At 36.6% G+C, this 20,425-nt stretch overlaps 1 protein-coding gene across 2 annotated transcripts; it reads left to right on the forward strand.

Annotated features, from left to right (window-relative positions):
* The first annotated feature begins 4,973 nt into the window (after positions 1-4,973).
* On the forward strand, positions 4,974-19,436 carry metap2a (methionyl aminopeptidase 2a). Of its 2 annotated transcripts, none has more exons than XM_052120956.1 (11): positions 4,974-5,279; positions 7,074-7,175; positions 9,584-9,649; positions 10,766-10,868; positions 13,009-13,170; positions 13,307-13,488; positions 13,576-13,670; positions 13,752-13,848; positions 13,949-14,123; positions 16,993-17,108; positions 18,058-18,205. In XM_052120956.1, exons 1-10 carry the CDS (start codon positions 5,006-5,008, stop codon positions 17,075-17,077), a joined length of 1,341 nt encoding a protein of 446 aa, XP_051976916.1. In that variant the 5' UTR covers positions 4,974-5,005; the 3' UTR covers positions 17,078-17,108; positions 18,058-18,205. The 2 variants fall into 2 exon arrangements, with proteins under 2 accessions (XP_051976916.1, XP_051976915.1); XM_052120955.1 differs by having other exon boundaries at positions 4,978-5,279; positions 13,949-14,052; positions 18,058-19,436.
* The last annotated feature ends 989 nt before the right edge of the window (positions 19,437-20,425 follow it).

Consider the following 20,425-nt stretch of genomic DNA (forward strand, 5'->3'; position numbering starts at 1 on the left):
AAAAAACTCTTTGGGAAAGGTAACGAGCTGCAGTTGAACTTGCCTCAAACATTTTCCTCTGGAAGGACGGGTGCACTTTACAGTAACAGTGACATGTTGTATGGGACAGAAAAGGTAATTGATCATTTTTAACTTTAATTATATGACTGAATGTTTGTGTGGCAATGTTTTACGTCTACCGCTCTGCATTCATTTTCCTTCATGGATATGCATGACTTTGAGACTGTCCAACAATCGTCTTGACCATGGCAGAAACTGTCTGTGTATGTTTGTCCTCACTCAACACCAGTTTTGACTTTTCTAAAGGTTCAAGTTTTTCCTCTCTCCAAAAGTGTTAAGCTTGCATTTAGTTTGTGAAATAAAATATATGTACATGCATATGTGTGTTTGTCTTTTGTGAGGCACATTAGGAGCAGGTATACAAAAGTTCTTTCAGAAAAAGAAGACTTTCATAAATGCCTAAATTATGAAATGACTGAACCATGACAATAGAAAACTTTCATTTAATGTGTGACCATGTGCCTTCATATAGTGAGTTATTACCATCTACTGGACAAACGTGTGATACTCATGAAGCTTGTTAAGATCATGTCATATTTCACCCCAAATTCAAAAGAAGAAATTTATTTTATATATATATACATATATACAGTGCATTCAGTAAGTATTCAGACCCCTCAATTTATTTAACATTTTGTTATGTTGCAGCTTTATGCTAAAATGCTTTAAATTATTGTATTTTTTTTTTTCACATCAATCTACAAAGCAAAAAAAAAAAAAAAGATTTTTGATAACTTTAACATTTTATTACAAAGAAAAAACTGAAATATGACAAGTGACATAAGTATTCAGACCCTTAACCCAGTATGATATTGAAGCACCTTTGGCAGCAATTACAGCCTCAAGTCTTTTTGGGTATGATGCGACAAGTTTTGCACACCTGGATTTGGGGATTCTCAAACTGTGTGGTTTGATGGGGACCGTCGGAGGACAGCCTTTCAGGTCACTCCAGAGATGTTAGATTGGGTTCAAGTCTGGGCTCTTCCTGGGCCACTCAAGGAAATGTAAAGAGTTGTTCCTAAGACACTCTTGTATTGTCTTAGCTGTGTGCTTGGGGTCATTGTCCTTTCGGAAAGTGAACTTGAGGTCCTGAGCACTCTGGACTAGGTTTTCATTAAGGATATCTTTGAATTTTGCTGCATTCAGCTTTCCTTCAACCCTGACCAGTCCCCCAGTCCCTGCCGCTGAAAAACACCCGTCATCAGGGCTACCGTCATCATGCTTCACCGCTGTGATGGTATTGCACAGGTAATGAGTGGTGCCGGTTTTCCTCCAGACATGATGCTTGGAATTGAGGACAAACAGTTCAATCTTCATTTCATCAGACCAGAGAATCTTGTTTCTCACATTCTGAGACTCCTTTAGGTGCTTTTTATGTGTCTTGCACTGAAGCGAATGTGGGGCAGTGGTGGCTCAGTGGTTGAGGCTCAGGGTTACTGACCAGAAGGTCAGGGGTTCAAGCCACAGCACCACCAAGATGCCACTGTTGGACCCTTGAGCAAGGCACTTAACTCCAGGTTGCTCCGGGGGCATTGTCCCTGTAATAAGTGCACTGTAAGTCGCTTTGGATAAAAGCGTCTGCCAAATGCATAAATGTAAATGTAAGAGAAGCTTCTGTCTGGCCACTCTGTCATGAAGCCCAGATCGGTGGAGTGTTGCAGTGATGGTTGTCCTTCTGCAAGTTTCTCCCATCCCAGGAGATCAGCAGTTACAGAAATACTCAAACCAGCCCGTCTCTCACCAACACTCATCCATGTGATTATCTAATCAGCCAATCATTGGCAGCAGTGCATAAAATCATGCAGATATGGGTCAGGAGCTTTAGTTAATGGGGGGGTGTGATCTCAGTGATTTGGACTGTGGCATTATTGTTGGTGCCAGATGGGATGATTTGAGTATTTCTGTAACTGCTGATCTTCTGGGATTTTCATACAACAGTCTCTAGAATTTACTCCTAATGGTACCAAAAACAAAAAACTTCCATTGAGCGGCAGTTCTCTGGACAGAAATGACTTGTTGATGTGAGAGGTCAACAGAGAATGGCCAGACTGGTTCAAATGGACAAAGTCTACAGTAACTCAGATAACTGCTCTGTACAATTGTGGTGAGAAGAATATTATTCTGAGATGTGAGTTGGTGCTGTTTTGGCAGCACAAGGGGGACCTACACAATATTAGGCAGGTGGTTTTAATGTTTGGGCTGATCAGTGTATAAATATATACAGTACTGTGCAAATGTTTTAGGCGCATAAGATGTTTCACTAAAGCATTTGTCTTAAGATGGTTATTTATATCTTCAGCTTTAGTGTATCAATAGCAAAAATAAATGTTAGACTCTCAAACATTACTTTTGCAAATAGAAATATTAGAATAGAAGAACAGGGAGCCCTGCAACAGATGTCATGACCCCACAGAGACCCCCACTGAATATTGTCAATATTACAGTTCTTCTATCTATTTAATATGTAATCCCAGACTGACCCCCCACTGAACATCGTGTCAGTCTGAGATTACATAAAGATATATATATATATATATATATATATATATATATATATATTATATAGACTCATTACAAGCAAAGTAAGATATTTCAAGCCTTTATTTGATATAATTTTGATGATTATGGCTTACAGCTTATGAAAACCCCAAATTCAGAATCTCAGAAAATTAGAATATTGTGAAAAGGTTCAGTATTGTAGGCTCAAAGTGTCACACTCTAATCAGCTAAACACCTGCAAAGGGTTCCTGAGCCTTTAAATGGTCTCTCAGTCTGGTTCAGTTGAATTCACAATCATGGGGAAGACTGCTGACCTGACAGTTGTGCAGAAAACCATCATTGACACCCTCCACAAGGAGGGAAAGCCTCAAAAGGTAATTGCAAAAGAAGTTGGATGTTCTCAAAGTGCTGTATCAAAGCACATTAATAGAAAGTTAAGTGGAAGGGAAAAGTGTGGAAGAAAAAGGTGCACAAGTAGCAGGGATGACCGTAGCCTGGAGAGGATTGTCAGGAAAAGGCCATTCAAATGTGTGGGGGAGCTTCACAAGGAGTGGACTGAGGCTGGAGTTACTGCATCAAGAGCCACCACACACAGACGGGTCCTGGACATGGGCTTCAAATCTCAAACGTCTTACCTGGGCTAAAGAGAAAAAGAACTGGTCTGTTGCTCAGTGGTCCAAAGTCCTCTTTTCTGATGAGAGCAAATTTTGCATCTCATTTGGAAACCAAGGTCCCAGAGTCTGGAGGAAGAATGGAGAGGCACACAATCCAAGATGCTTGAAGTCCAGTGTGAAGTTTCCACAGTCTGTGTTGGTTTGGGGAGCCATGTCATCGGCTGGTGTTGGTCCACTGTGCTTTATTAAGTCCAGAGTCAACGCAGCCGTCTACCGGGACATTTTAGAGCACTTCATGCTTCCTTCAGCAGACAAGCTTTATGGAGATGCTGACTTCATTTTTCAGCAGGACTTGGCACCTGCCCACACTGCCAAAAGTACCAAAACCTGGTTCAATGACCATGGTATTACTGTGCTTGATTGGCCAGCAAACTCGCTTGACCTGAACCCCATAGAGAATCTATGGGGCATTGCTAAGAGAAAGATGAGAGACATGAGACCAAACAATGCAGAAGAGCTGAAGGCCGCTATTGAAGCATCTTGGTCTTCCATAACACCTCAGCAGTGCCACAGGCTGATAGCATCCATGCCACGCCGCATTGAGGCAGTAATTAATGCAAAAGGGGCCCAAACCAAGTACTGAGTACATATGCATGATTATACTTTTCAGAGGGCCGACATTTCTGTATTTAAAGTCCTTTTTTTTTTTTTTATGGATTTCATGTAATATTCTAATTTTCTGAGATTCTGAATTTGGGGTTTTCATAAGCTGTAAGCCATAATCATAAAAATTATATCAAATAAAGGCTTGAAATATCTTACTTTGCTTGTAATGAGTCTATATAATATATTAGTTTCACCTTTTAAGTTGAATTACTGAAATTAATGAACTTTTGCACCATATTCAAATTTTTCGAGTTTCACCTGTATACAAGGTTGGGAGGGTTACTTTGAAATGTATCCCACTACAGATTACAGAATACATGCTGTAAAAAGTAATTTGTAACGTATTTTATTAGATTACTCAAGGTCAGTAACATACTGTATTGTAAATACTTTGGATTACTTCTTCAGCACTGGTAGATCGTTTCACTTGTTTTGACTATAAAAACTCTTGTCAGTTAAAAATACATTCTCTGAAAAACCTAAATATCTTATACAGTGTTGTTTCTAAAACAAGATCAATCAAAATTATTTATTTGAAGGATTTTTACATATTTTTACTGGAAAAAAACACCAAAATTATGATCAAGAATAAAATGTTTGCCCTAATATCAAAAATCTTACTAGATAAAAATAAATTATAATCCAACGTGAATTTACTTATAATAATATGATTGTGTCTGGTAACATGTGCATGTAAAATGGCTAGAAATAGCATTTTAGCTTAGCATAAAGTTGACAATTTACAAAAGGCGTATTTCTTCAGTGTAAACACATATTATATATAACTACTAAATTGAAATTGTGTCAATGTACAATACGATTACTTACGAGTTTTAGGTACACTATATAGCTACTTTAGAATATGGATATATAATAAATGCGTTGGATTCCACGTGGAATAAATTAAATAAACTAGCACTTTTTCTGCGCACATTTTCATTGAATGGCTTACCAACATTCCGCTCCCGAATTTACAAACGCTATGAAGGCGAAGGCTTGGCTCATTAATATTTATGTCAGTGACGTAACACTATTATGCCGATGTGATTTGTCTAAATGTAGACGCGCCAGTGGAGGTGTAGCTTATACATATTAATTAAGTTACGTAAATGAACGATCTGGGTAGGCTCACAAAAGACGTCAGTGGAATTACCTTATTAATATTCATGAGCAGGGCCTTCGCCGTAGTAGTTCGCATTCCGCTGATGACGCTCTTCACATACTCAGCTGATTCGGCAGCTTTTCTCCGCTCGTCCTACACACGCATCGGTCTCTCGCCACTCGTGTCCGCAATCATGGAGGCGAACGGCACTGAGCAGCTGCCGGTACAGTTGGGCATGGACACGCTGATCGTGAACGGGCACGCTGCAGAACGAGAAGAAACGGACCCCGCCAAGAAGAAGAAGAAGAAAAAGAAGAAAAGCAAGTCAGCGGTTACCGGTAAGTGTCATATTGTAATGAGAGTGCAGCGGCCCCTTTGTAACTTACACTGCTGCTTTAAATACTCAGCTGTGAACTGTTTAAAGTCTCAGATTATGAACTCAAGACAGCAGGATCTGCCCTACATGCTGCTGTGTTTAGGACTAGCATCACTGAATCTCTTTAGTGGTCCTCTAAAAAGTTTTTCAATCTATGGGATTTCATTATAATGTACTTGAATGTATTGAGAACCTTAAGAAAAGACTCCTTTTTATTTTCTGTTTTAATTAATGTTTATCATTTGTAATTTTATTTTATTTTAATGTATTTTATGTATTATTCGTTTTTTATTCATTTGTATCATTTTATGTTACTTTTATATTTTGTATATTTTTTTTATTTTTTTTTTAGATTTAATATTTATTTGTATCATTTGTCATTTATTTTTATGAATTTATTTTATTTTCATTTTTTAATTCATTTGTATAATTTGTTATTTTTATTTTTTTATTTATTTTATATTTATTTGTATTATGTGTATCAATAAAGCTCATTATGATTCTGGTTCTGATTTGTTTTTTATTTTTCATTTTCATTGTAATATGTATGTACCATGTATATTATTTATTTTTTAGATTTATAATTTTTTGATTTGTATAATTCATTTTCATGTTTTAATTCATTTTCATCATTTGTTTTTTAAAATGTATTATATATTTAATATTAATTTTTTATAGTTTATATAATTTATTACAATTTATACTAAAAATTTTTTAAAATGAATTTATTTTAAAACTAATTTTAATTATTTTTATTTTAATATATATATATATATTTTGTTTATTCATTATTTATTTTTTATTTGTGTCTTAAAACATTGTGAGCTGCCTACCTGGACAGCATAATTACAAATGCACCTGTAATGCCTGAAAATGATGTGTAGATAGGCAGTTCACTATGAGATTATGATTCCCCAAAATGCTGTAGGCAGTTTGAGACTACCCTGTTGGAAAAGAACAGCTTAAACCAGCCTAAAGTGGTTTCCTACCTTATCCCCCAAAATGGTTTCCACTGGTCAAGCTGGTGTACTTGTAAACTGGTCAGGCTGACAGACAAGCCAAACCAGTTAAGATCACCAAACCACATTAGGCTGGTTTGAATTATATATATATATATATATATATATATATATATTTATATTTATTTTATATTATATTATATTATATTCCCAGCAGGATACAATGCTGTAGACAGTTTAGTAAGTTTTTACACTAAAATGCCCAAAATTGCCATCTCGGTTGGCAGCTTGCTAGGATTTGAGACTTTGATGCCCATAAATGCTAAGTTGGTGGCTCACTAGCTTACGTTTTGAGAGACGGCCATAAAAACTTTGTTTGCAGACAGCTGGCAAAAGTTTGGTTATGTAATTTAATGTTGTGTCTAAGTAAACAAGTACAATTTTGAGAAACACTGATTTTGTGAAGTTATTCTACACTTTAGATGCAGTCTGCTATGCATGCTTGCATGTCTTATGATATCTTACAAGTACTTGCATCAGATCTTACCGTATGTGTCGTCCTACCAATGTTATACTGTATGATAATGCAGATGCTTCTGTGGCTTGTCCTGTGCCAAGTTTGCTTTCATATGGACCAGTATAGGAGATGCAGTTGTGGACAGCTTCCAAACTGACAGCCGTTACTCACTTCCGCTCACAAACATACGCAGTGTTGATGAAGATTGCAGCTTGTGACGCATCTGGCACACTTAGCACTTTGCTTATGGGCCGCTGCACCTGTGTGTGTGACTTTGCAGTAGGACAGGTCGAGCAGGGGGAGGATGGAGAGGTGGAAGTGAGGAAAACGACAGAACAGCAGAACCTGGAGGACAAGGACAGAGAAGACGATGGTGAAGAAGGTATTCTGCTTCTAAACACACACTTCCACAATGTTACACTTCCTGTACTCATTTATTTAGCACATAAATTAACTAACCTCAATGTTTCCCAGAATGAATCAGTTGTCTCACTCACACAGGCTGTGTTCGGAATAGCTGACTACCGTACTACACTTGCTATTTCTGTAGTATGTATGTAAACTGTGCATAGTATGCAAATGTTCTTTATGCATAGAATATCCAGATGACCTTACATTTGGGTGAATCTTTCGAAAAGGACACATTTCACACTGAAAAAATAAATAAAATAAATAATATTTGGCATGAATAAAATTAAGCAAAATATTACTCTAATGTGTCTGTACTTCTTACTTGACAGCTTGACAGTATATATATATATATATAACTAAGCAGATTATAAATGCAATACAACAAATGCTACAATTATGTATTAATACTTTAAAATGTAAATAATGTTTCATTGGTTTTCTTTTCGCATTGCAGAATTTGATTTCTTTACATTAATCTAATGTCAATTTGGGGTGAAAATATGATTATAATACGATTAAGACAATAATCGTAATCCTCAAATTATTCGTGATGTAAAAATATAAGTTCATGATTTTGGGGCTTGATATAAACACAGGGTCATCATACGTCCTCTTTTTCGGACCTAGTTGCATTATGATGTGCATCTGGTCTAATACTTTATTGTGTGCGCGCGCATATTTGCATTGCTTTAACCCCTCTTTGTAAGTCCCGCCTTCTCGCACAACAATTGGTCAATTATAAGAGGCTTGCAGCAACTATTTGCCAAATTCCTGCCTGGCAATCTCTCTGTGAACACGCGAAACCCAAACGAAAGTGCAAATTTACAAACAAATCCCATGCTTTCGTTCAGGTCGAGATCCGTTGGAAGCAGACTGTATGACATGTAAAGCTGGCATTTATGTGTCAGTTGTTGATAAAGTCTGCGAAGCTTAAAGGGTCAGCAAAAGGTGAAAGTTCATCAGGTAAATTAACGGACAACTTTTTGCGACCAGGTAAAATTGTTATCACATTGCTTCATTTTCCATGTCCACTCATGGCATCAACTATTTTATTTTAGTACATGGACATTCAAAAGATTGTTGGACATTTATATTTATGTTATGCAAATAGAGTGTATTTTTCACTGTATTAAAGTTAGCATTCAGTAACACTGTTTTGAACCCTATTATTCCACCCCACCACAATGTGTCCTCTTTTTGGAAAACCAGAATATGGACACCCTTATATAAACTGAACATGTTCTTGTCATGTATTTTAAGGAGCCCTCTAGAGGAAAGGGCGGGATTTTTTTCTGAAATTGTTTACGTTCCCTCGCGTTCCTCACTATAATGTTACCATGGTTTTACTACCGTAGCCATATTTTAACCATGATACTCTTAGTGAAACCATAGTAAAAACACAGGAAAATGAAATCAATTGTAATAAAAATCATAATTTTGTGGTTACTATGGTTTTAATTTAAATACCATAGTTTGACCTTGAATAAACTTAAATAAAGCCATGGTTACTATATGATTAAAGTGTAGTGTATTAACTATTTCAGAAAATAATTTCCTGCCCAGTTCTCAGAGGGGCTCAGTACCTTTGTAATTCACCCATTTGGCAAAATGTGCATTATTCAATGTTCAAAATACTGCTCATTTGGTGGGGTAAGCGGGCCGTCCACAACAAACCATGTTTTAGACTCTTGCGTTGTGTCTCAATGTTTGATGCCGTGACAAGTATAAGTTGACTTAAAAAATATAGAACTTTTAAAAACACATCTTGAGACACCATGCAGCATTCTGTTGCAATGCGTCTATTTCTCTAGTGTGACGAATGAACGGGAAATAATATCAACCGGAATTAGTTTTTACTTCTTCTTCACACTTTTCCATAGGGGAAGTGATTATTAATGCTAACGTATAAACCTTTAAAAACCGATCTACTGTGAGCCCTGAGGTTGATAATCGATGATACATACTTCTGTTAAAGTCATCAGTCCATGTTATTTTGAATCAATTTTTTTTTATATTGTTAAATAGCAGAATTCCTGGTTATGAACTACACTACCCATAAACCTTAGGGGGGAAATTCACCAATAGGAGAATCACAGCCAACAAAGTGCACCAAAAGAGTTATGCAGCAACTTTTTTTTTAACTTCAAATTAAAGTTTGTAATGTTGCGATTCACCTCAGAGGTGGTTGGTTTAGTTCATGGCTTATAACTCTTTTAATGGTGGATTTAATGAAATCCCTATGAAAAAATGTATGGGGAAAATACCAAAAACAGCTGAAAAAGTGGTTGACTATTGCACTCTTATCCCAACACAGCCATACTCTGCTACAGTCACTTTCCCGACCAATAACTTATTGTGTCGACTCTGTTCCCATCACAGACGGGGATGAAGGCGATAACACCTCTGGAAAAAAGAAGAAAAAGAAGGCCAAAAAGAAGAAAGGATGTACGTTAGCTTTCTCTTTTCCTTATACATTATGTTCTGTGTGGAACCAGATGTCACATAAGACCTCATTGGATCCCAAAGTGCCCTTGCTCTTTGCTGATTGGACAAGATGTTAGGTAATGACCACTAAAGAGAAATGAGTAGAATTCAATCAGCTGTTAGAGCGGGACCACATCAGTGCAGCACCTTTGTGCGTTTGGCTCACAGATTAATGGGACAGGACCCATGGTACGATTGGCTTCAGTGAAATACACGTGTGTCGATGAGGGCTGGAAGCACGTTTGGCTGCCAATGAAGCGCATTGGCGTAATGTCAGATCACTGTGCCTCTGGGAAAATCCTGCAGTGCAGACTACATTTCAGTGGAGGATTTTGAACAGGTTTAATGTGTCACTGTATGCTCTCATTATCTAGCAGATATTTATCAGTCATAACATACAACGTTCAAGGCATAAACATAAAAGATGACGTTATCAGTTACTTTTTTCCCCACAAACGTTTACCATTATATTTAATAAAATAAAAATATAGTGTTGTTAAAATACTTCTTTACCAACTTAAAGGACTAGTCCACTCAATCATGGGTATACCTCAATATTTTTTTTTTTTTTTGCAACATTTGATATCTCAATATTTATGTATTTGCTTTGAAATGGCTTAAAATTGTGTAACCAGAACCATTATTGTAAATGAACGTTTTTGAGTGATGATGCTAATGAATCACTGAATCAGTGTTTTGAACTGATTCACCGATTCACTAAAACACAGTTTTAGGCATGAAAGTAGGTAACTGGGATGTTTTTAGGAAATATAATGGGCAATAAAACATGTTAAAATCATTGCGATATTCACAATATTGATTTAGTTTTATAAAATCAACAATATAATGTTGAATATGATGTATATTTTCAATATATTACACAATCATGCAGTAAAAACTCCAAAACGACTCTCGTATATTCAAACTTTGCTCACTGTTGAGTTCATAGACATGCTACAACCAACAGCATTTAATGTCAAGTAGCTCAAACCTTGCTTAATACGTTTTATGCATTTTTGGGTGAACGATCCTTAGATCTTATCCTCGCATTCTTATATCTTACCTTCTCTCCTCTAGCCAAAACTCAGACTGACCCGCCCTCCTTGCCCATCTGTGATCTGTACCCTAACGGTGTGTTTCCTGTGGGCCAGGAGTGTGAGTACCCCCTATCACAGGATGGGTAAGTCCGCTTCATCCCTTCTCAATGTGAATGCTCTGTTTAACTCCCTCAGGTCACCTTGTACTTTCTTTAGGCCGCTGTACCTCGTATTACACTGTGCTGTGTGTAATATTATATCTCTGAGACTACTGACATAGAGGTCAGTCATGTTCCCTTGGACCTAAAGTACTCACTCCAGAAATAGTGCTGAACACGGCGTATGCGAGTCCGGCTCATAAACGTAGAACATTTTTATTAGTGTGTTTCTGAGACAGTCTTTGTAGAGTTTTATGGCAATCTTAAACGATATCTCAGAGATGTATCTGTGCTGTTTGGAAAGAAAAGTAATTTCTGCACCACTAGTAGCACCACAGTAAATTACAAAAACTCACCCCTGTCTTCTGTTGTTCGGTAAACGCAGGTAGTCCCACCCTAAACTCATGCCATTTGTTGAGCCAATGTTGCTGTGTCAGGCCACTCAACAAACAGATTGCAATACCGTTTGGTGCCACTAGTGGAGAAGAAATTACACACTGCAGCTTTAAGGAAATACTATTAGCATTGTTTAAGCAAACATGTCTTGCCTACAGGGAGCAAAACAAATATTTCATCATTTTTTTTATTTATTTAAAATGTTCATATTAATGTACTTTTTTTTTAATGCAAAGCAAATTCATAAAAAAACATGTCATCTTACAGGGAGCAACACAAATATTTACAATTATTTTGCGATAACCAATGTTTTTACAAACTAAAATGTCTCAAAATGTATTTACATTTTTTTTTATTCTTGTTTAGTTTTATTAAAGAAATGCTTTTAGCAGTGTTTGTCAAATTAATATGTCTAGTGACGGGGAGCAACACAAACCTTTTTCATTTGTTTTCTTTTCATTTTGTCATTATCTTTAATATTAAATGTTTGTACAACTAACGTCCCAATCCCAAACATTTGAATTTAAAAATGTTTTTATTTTTTTTTATTTATTCAATTCAATAATAATAAAAAAAACTATTTAAATAAAGGAAATGCTATTCTTAAAATGTTTAAGGGTGCCATCTCGTTACTGGGAGCAGCACATTTTTATTTATTTTTAAATGTATTTATAATTCTTATTATTTATATATAGATTACATTTTTTATAAAGTAAATACTATTTGAAATGTTTGTAAAACCAACATGTCTGTACAAGAGGGGTGGGGAACGTCAGGCCTCTTTACCCAGAAACAATTTTACCCTGGCTGGAATCAAAATAGCCTTGATTCTATTAACTGTCAAAAAATAAAAATGTATACAAAATATTTGTATTAATAATTCAAAATTATTTAAGCAAAATATTGTATAATCGAAAGACCTTTTAATCTTTATTTTTCTTGGTGCGCAAGCACGTAACAGAATGTGTATGTTAACTTCAACCCACAATCCAATATTGCACGAAATGTTATGGCCCGTGAAATGTTTGTACAAATCTGAATGGCCCTCAATAGGAAAAAGGTTCCCCACCCCTGCTCTGCAGGAAGCAACACATGTGTTTTGTTTATTTATTTTTAATTCTTATTAATATATTTTACATTTTTATAAAGTAAATGCTGTTGCAATATTTCTAAACTAACATGTATCATTACAGTTTGCAAAACAACAAATTTTTATCTGTTTTTTTTTCTATTTATTTTTTACTCGTGTGTGTGTGTGTGTGTGTGTGTGTGTGTGTGTGTGTGTGTGTGTGTGTGTGTGTGTGTGTATATATATATATATATATAATAATAATAATGGAAATGCTATTAGCATTGTTTGTACAACTATTTCTGTACAGGAAGCAACACATGTTTTTTAACTAACATGTATCATTACAGGTTTTTTTTTTTTTAGTTCAAAGTTTTATGAATATATTTTATTTTTATGTTAAGGAAATTCTATTAGCAATGTTTTTAAAAGTAAAATACAGGAAGCAACAACAACAACTATTTTGTCTTGTTTATTTATTTTTTATTCTATTTATTTATTACATATTACATTTTTATATGTTGTTTTATTTAAAAACCTAAAGTTGTGTGATGAAATGTTTTGAGTGGTCTGACTATAACCTAACTGTACTGCTCTGGTAAATAAATGCTCTTACTGCATAAATCTATATTCACTCCTGAGTTTGTGTGTGCATCTTAGGCGTAGCGCTGCATGGAGAACGACCAGGGAGGAGAAGCGCGTGCTGGATAAAGCTAATGAGGAGATGTGGAATGATTTCCGGCAGGCGGCCGAAGCTCATCGGCAGGTGCGCAAATATGTGCAGAACTGGATCAAACCTGGCATGACCATGATTGACATCTGGTGAGTCTATAATTACATCAGTGTCTTTATTCAAGAGTACAGAAGCCTCAGCTGGACAGATTATACATATATAGCACAAAAAAGAAAATGAACATTCATTAGACTGAATTTAATGCCTTTTTTCCCTCTTTGTCAGTGAGCGTTTGGAGGACTGCAGTAGGAAGTTAGTCAAAGAGAACGGTTTGAACACAGGGCTGGCGTTCCCTACCGGCTGCTCGCTGAATAACTGTGCTGCTCACTACACACCAAACGCCGGAGACCCCACTGTCCTTCAATATGACGATGTGTGCAAGATCGATTTCGGCACACACATCAACGGTACGACACAAAAGCCATACGCAAGCTGTTCGGCCACATAAACTGACCAGCGTTTACAATATGCACTGTGTGTGTGTGTGTATTTAGGCAGGATAATAGACTGTGCCTTCACTGTCACCTTCAATCCAAAGTATGATGGCTTGCTTGAAGCTGTAAGAGATGCCACCAACACAGGCATCAAGGTGAGCTACTGATTCACATGTCAAAGTGGCAACAGACAGTGTTATGTGCATATGCTTATGTAAAATGTTCTCTCTCAACAGTGTGCTGGTATAGATGTACGTCTTTGTGATGTTGGAGAATCGATACAGGAAGTGATGGAGTCGTACGAGGTTGAAATAGATGGAAAAACATACCAAGGTATTAACCTAATGTTACAGGCCAGAAACATACTTTATACAAGTACGCAGATGCGAGCGCTTGGCTCACTTTGTTATTTCCTGTTGTGTCTTCCTCGTAGTCAAACCTATTCGCAATCTAAATGGACACTCTATCGGTCAGTATCGGATACATGCTGGGAAAACGGTGCCCATTGTGAAGGGAGGAGAAGCCACTAGGATGGAGGTGTTTGTATTTGTTATTGTCATCTCATTGCCATTTACAAGAGCAAGACTACAACAGACAATGGAGCTTGTGTATGTATTTGTGAAAGAAAAATGGGATGGATGGATGAATGAAAGAGAACAAAAGGGATGATGGATGGATGAAAGAAAGAAACGGATGGATAGATATAAGAAAGAAAGAGAGAAATGGATGGATGGATATAAGAAAGAAAGATAAAGATGGATGATAGAATGATGAAAGAAAAAGGGATGATGGATAGAAAAAAGGAGAAAGACAGAAAGAAAGGGATGGATGATAGAAGAAAGAAATGAATGGATGGATATATGAAAGAAAGAAAGATGGATAGAATGAAAAGAGAAAGAAAGGGATGATAGATAGAATGATGAAAGAAAAAAGAGAAAGAAAGGGATGATGGATGGATATAAGAAAGAAAAAGAAATTGATGGATATATGAAAGAAAGACAAATAAATGAATAGATGAAAGAAAGGAATGGAGGGATAAATAAAAGAAAGAAATGGATGGATGGATAGATAGATGAAAGAAAGAAATGGATGGATTGATGGATGGATAAAATTATAGAAGAAAAAGAGAAAGATTGATGACAAAGAAAGTGATGGATGGATGGATAGTATGATGAAAGAAAAAGAAAGGGATAGATATACAGTGGGTACAGAAAGTATTCAGAACCCCTTAAATTTTTCACTCTTTGTTATATTGCAGCCATTTGCTAAAATCATTTAAGTTCATTATTTTCCTCATTATTGTACACACAGCACCCCATATTGACAGAAAAACACAGAATTGTTGACATTTTTGCACATTTATTAAAAAAGAAAAACTGAAATATCACATGGTCCTAAATATTCAGACCCTTTGCTGTGACACTCATATATTTAACTCAGGTGCTGTCCATTTCTTCTGATCATCCTTGAGATGGTTCTACACCTTCAATTGAGTCCAGCTGTGTTTGATTATACTGATTGGACTTGATTAGGAAAGCCACACACCTGCCTATATAAGACCTTACAGCTCACAGTGCATGTCAGAGCAAATGAGAATCATGAGGTCAAAGAAACTGCTTGAAGAGCTCAGAGACAGAATTGTGGCAAGGCACAGATCTGGCCAAGGTTACAAAAAAATTTCTGCTGCCCTTAATGTTCATAAGAGCACAGTGGCCTCCATAATCCTTAAATGGAAGACGTTTGGGACGACCAGAACCCTTCCTAGAGCTGGCCGTCCGGCCAAACTGAGCTATCGGGGGAGAAGAGCCTTGGTGAGAGAGGTAAAGTAGAACCCAAAGATCACTGTGGCTGAGCTCCAGAGATGCAGTCGGGAGATGGGAGAAAGTTGTAGTAAGTCAACCATCACTGCAGCCATCCACCAGTCGGGGCTTTATGGCAGAGTGGCCCGACGGAAGCCTCTCCTCAGTACAAGACACATGAAAGCCCGCATGGAGTTTGCTAAAAAAACACCTGAAGGACTCCAAGATGGTGATAAATAAGATTCTCTGGTCTGATGAGACCAAGATAGAACTTTTTGGCCTTAATTCTAAGCGGTATGTGTGGAGAAAACCAGGCACTGCTCATCACCTGTCCAATACAGTCTCAACAGTGAAGCATGGTGGTGGCAGCATCATGCTGTGGGGGTGTTTTTCAGCTGCAGGGACAGGTTGACTGGTTGCAATCGAGGGAAAGATGAATGCGGCCAAGTACAGGGATATCCTGGACGAAAACCTTCTCCAGAGTGCTCTGGACCTCAGACTGGGCCGAAGGTTCACCTTCCAACAAGACAATGACCCTAAGCACACTGCTAAAATAACGAAGGATTGGCTTCACAACAACTCCGTGACTGTTCTTGAATGGCCCAGCCAGAGCCCTGACTTAAACCCAATTGAGCATCTCTGGAGAGACCTGAAAATGGCTGTCCACCAACGTTTACCATCCAACCTGACAGATCTGGAGAGGATCTGCAAGGAGGAATGGCAGAGGATACCCAAATCCAGATGTGAAAAACTTGTTGCATCTTTCCCAAAAAGACTCATGGCTGTATTACATCAAAAGGGTGCTTCTACTAAATACTGAACAAAGGGTCTGAATACTTAGGACCATGTGATATTTCAGTTTTTCTTTTTTAATAAATGTGCAAAAATGTCAACAATTCTGTGTTTTTCTGTCAATATGGGGTGCTGTGTGTACAATAATGAGGAAAAAAATGAACTTAAATGATTTTAGCAAATGGCTGCAATATAACAAAGAGTGAAAAATTTAAGGGGGTCTGAATACTTTCCGTACCCACTGTATATAACAAAAGCAAGATAATGGATGGCTGGATGAAAAATAAATGGATGGATAGAAGAAAGAAAGAAAGAAAAATGGGTGGATGGATATAAGATGGGGATGGATGGATGGATGTAAGAAAGAAAGAAAGAAAGAAAATGTCAGTTACTGCAGCATACAAACATTTTGTAACTACAGCATTAAATAGCATAGTTACATTTCTCATAATTGAACCTAAAGAGCAACTTCAAAATATCTGCATCCTAAGTATAATCGGATGTTACCTTAAGGTGGTCACACACTGGACGAGAAGTGCCACGTCTTGGCGAGGACACGGGACAGGAATCAAACCCAGTGTCGCACTTCAGTGCGATTCAGGTTGCAGACAGTACACACAAAAGTTAGCAAAGTTTTTCCCTTGTTCAAGAATGAAGAAATTTGAGCCGCCTCCAGAGTTGTAGCTGGGCGCCGCCGATAGACGCAGAGTGGCGCGGGAGTGTGTGTGCCTGCAATTAAAACTGTTGTTTCTAATTTTAGAATGCATCATGTCGTCTGTGTGACCCCTTTAGAATAATGCTATAAATGCCCTCAAATGGTCATTGACAGGAGCAACATACTGTACGTCTTATGGAGCAAATGTCTTTGACTGTCCTTCTTGTTCAGGAGGGAGAAGTATACGCCATTGAGACTTTTGGTAGCACTGGTAAGGGTGTGGTGCACGATGACATGGACTGCTCGCATTACATGAAGAACTTTGACGTTGGGCACGTGCCAATCAGGTGAGAGAGCATGTCACTAAGCCAATGGAGTCGTACAGACACCATTCACAAACTTAAACCAGTGCATTGATCTGTTTAGCTCTCTGCTGAAGATCCTCATCACTTTTAATGGGATAGTTCACCTAAAAATGAAAATTCTGTAATCATTTAATCACCCTAAATGTGTCTCAATCACACAAAATGAAATGCTTAACAGAATGTCCAAGATGCTCTTTTCCATGAAATTACAGTGAATAGGGACTGGGGCTTTCAAGCTTTAAAATCATAAAAAAGCACCATAAACAATAAATCAGTCCGAACAACTTGTGTTCAATATTCCAAGTTTTTCAAAGCTATACGATACTTTTGTGTGAGGAGAAGAATGAAAAAATGTAGTCGTTATTTGCTTAAAATATTCCTCTCCATTATAGCTTTAAAATCTCATCGACGTTGACTTAAATTCAGATATGGCGTGTCAAGATGCCAGTGATTTCAAATGGCAGTAGTTTGGTCACCGGTCACCGGTCACCATTGATGTGCCATGTTTGATTTGAACACATACGTGAATGAGATTTGAGAGCATCGACAAAAGGCAGGAGTTTCCGTAAATTACAACTTTTGAAGTTTTCCTTCAACAAAGCTATCGGATGGCTTTAGCAGATTTGGTATATCACACACAAGTCGTAAGCAACATTTCTGGTCATTTTTTTAGATTTTTTTTTACCATGACAGCCTCAGTCACCATCCACTTTCACTGTATGGAATAGAACAGCATGAACATTCTAATACATTTCTCCCTTTGTGTTTTAAAGAATAAAAAATAAAGTCAAAGGTTTGGAATGACAAATTTGGAGTAAATTATGACAGTTTTCATTTTTGGGTTAACTATTTATTCCCCCCCACCAATAAAAAAAAAAAAGGATTTCTAAATGAAAGACAACTCTTTGTAACCTTTATTAATGTACTCCAGGCTGCCCAGGGCAAAACATCTGCTCAACACAGTGAACGAGAACTTCGGGACGCTTGCGTTCTGTCGCCGCTGGCTCGACCGTTTGGGTGAGAGCAAGTACCTGATGGCTCTGAAAAACCTGTGTGACCTGGGCATCATCGACCCCTACCCCCCTCTGTGTGACGCTAAGGGCTCGTACACAGCGCAGTATGAACACACCATCCTGCTCAGACCTACGTGCAAGGAGGTCGTGAGCCGCGGAGATGACTACTGAGACGTGCAGATGCGTACACACACTCGGCACTCACGCAAACACATACACAAACATAAAGGCATTCTTACAAGTATAAACTAGTTTAAAAGCAGTTGGTGTTTACTGAACTGCTGTTAGGGAAATTCTGCTGCGACCGTGCAGTATAATTTCGGCATAAAGTTGAAAAGGCATGAAACTACTATGCACGGGTATGAGCCAGTGCCCCAATTAATCGTCTGATTTCAAAGCAAGCGAGATAAAGACTTTTTACTCATTTGTACTCTGTGTAGTGAATGAGAACATGTAAAGAGTACGGCTGCTTGGCTTTACAAAAATCTCATTTCATCAGGAAGTAATCGATAATGCGCACAGCTTTTACAGATCTTTTTGATGATTGTAAAATATCAAAATGGCTGTTTCATTTAGCAACTGTATTACATTTTGAACTCCCTGTTTTTTTTTTTTTTATAAAAATAATAAAATAAATTCTAAAATATTTTAAATGGCTTTTTTTTTTTGTTTGTTCGTAATTCCTCACAGGTTAATTCTGTCATCATTGCAGTTTTACAGTACAAAACTTTGCATTATCTCTGAGAGCTGATGCATTGCAGTTTTAACTAGTGGTTTGTGGCTTGAGGTTGTTAGTTTAACTGCTTGCGCAAACTTTGGAACTGAACTCGTTTGTGGCATAAGATTTATTACCTCAAAAAAACATTTTACTCTCCCCCTCATCAAAAATTTGAAAAAAGAAGAAAAATAATAGTTAAAATTAAGTGTAATCAAATATATTGTTAATGTCTTGTGACTATACTTTTGAAACGGTGTTTATTTTAACGTTTATGAACTAGCCCCATTTACTTCCATAGTAAGTGCATTATTGCAACCACGATTTTTGCTTTTCTATTCAAGTAAACAAGCGAGAAGTCAAAATTATGTTTTGTGATAATCAACATTATGCCACAAATGCTCTCGATTAAACTTAACTTGTATTGTACATGGGATATTCCTTTAAGAAATATATATATTTGAAATTATTCTAAAATTACATTTTTATTATAGATGAATAAATGCAGATTTTGTGTATATATTTTTATGCCATGGAACAGGTATAGAATACCAGATATTTAAATTATTATAAATTCCTACCAACCCCCCTTAAAACTAATTTTAAGTTACTTTCTAAAATAAATGTTGCATTCAAGTTTGTTTTTCTGCTCAAATTCAAAACAAGGTCTATACTGTATTTCCTCTTTCATTCTTGCTGTCACAGAAATAAACAGATGTATAAATATGAACATAATTTGTGTTTGAAATGTGTGTGCATTTTGTTGTTAATATTTTAGAAATGTGTAACCGGAGTAATGTATGGAAAACTTACAGTAACTTATCGGATTGCAATCACTTAAATTGTAATACGTTACACTAACTTTGTCAAAAAAGGGATTTGATTACAGGAACTAATTACTTTGTAATCAGATTACATGCAACACTGGTGATTTGTGGCCTGAGTTTGCTAGTTTAGCTGGGGGATTCTCACAAAAACCTGTCAAGAAAATGACCTAGTCAAATTGAACCAAAATCAATATATATATATATATATATATAAAAAAGTAATATATATTTTGCGTTTAGAAAATGAAGCCAACATTCAGGACCATTAAGATTGTTTTGCATTGTACAATTATTTCCTTTTATTTATACCATATTACATTAAAAAAGTGTTTTTTTATATTAAAATCAACAACAATGAAAGGCAGTATTGAGGGAACACTAATATGATGTATAAACATTTTAAAATTTCAATATATTTTTTTCCGAATTGCAGTAATGATAAATGTGCGTCATGATAATATATGTGAAAACTCTTATTCGCCCCATAATTAGCTTCATTTTCCATATCGTCACCTTCCTGAAATAGGATATTTGGTTCAGTTGTTTGTGTTTTCTGAAAAAATGATTTAGGACATTATTTTAGGAAGGTGATGATATGCTAAATATGTTTTCTTATTTCTTTTGATTATGGATTGAAATTGTTCTGAAAGATTCCTCATTGTGCAAACTTAAAACCAAAAATATTTTCAGTTTTGTTTTTAGTGATTGTTACTGTGACACTGTAAATAGGAAACTCCTGCCCAA

Source organism: Xyrauchen texanus, chromosome 47 (assembly GCF_025860055.1).
Source record: "Xyrauchen texanus isolate HMW12.3.18 chromosome 47, RBS_HiC_50CHRs, whole genome shotgun sequence".
In the NCBI taxonomy this organism is placed as follows: Eukaryota; Metazoa; Chordata; class Actinopteri; order Cypriniformes; family Catostomidae; genus Xyrauchen; species Xyrauchen texanus.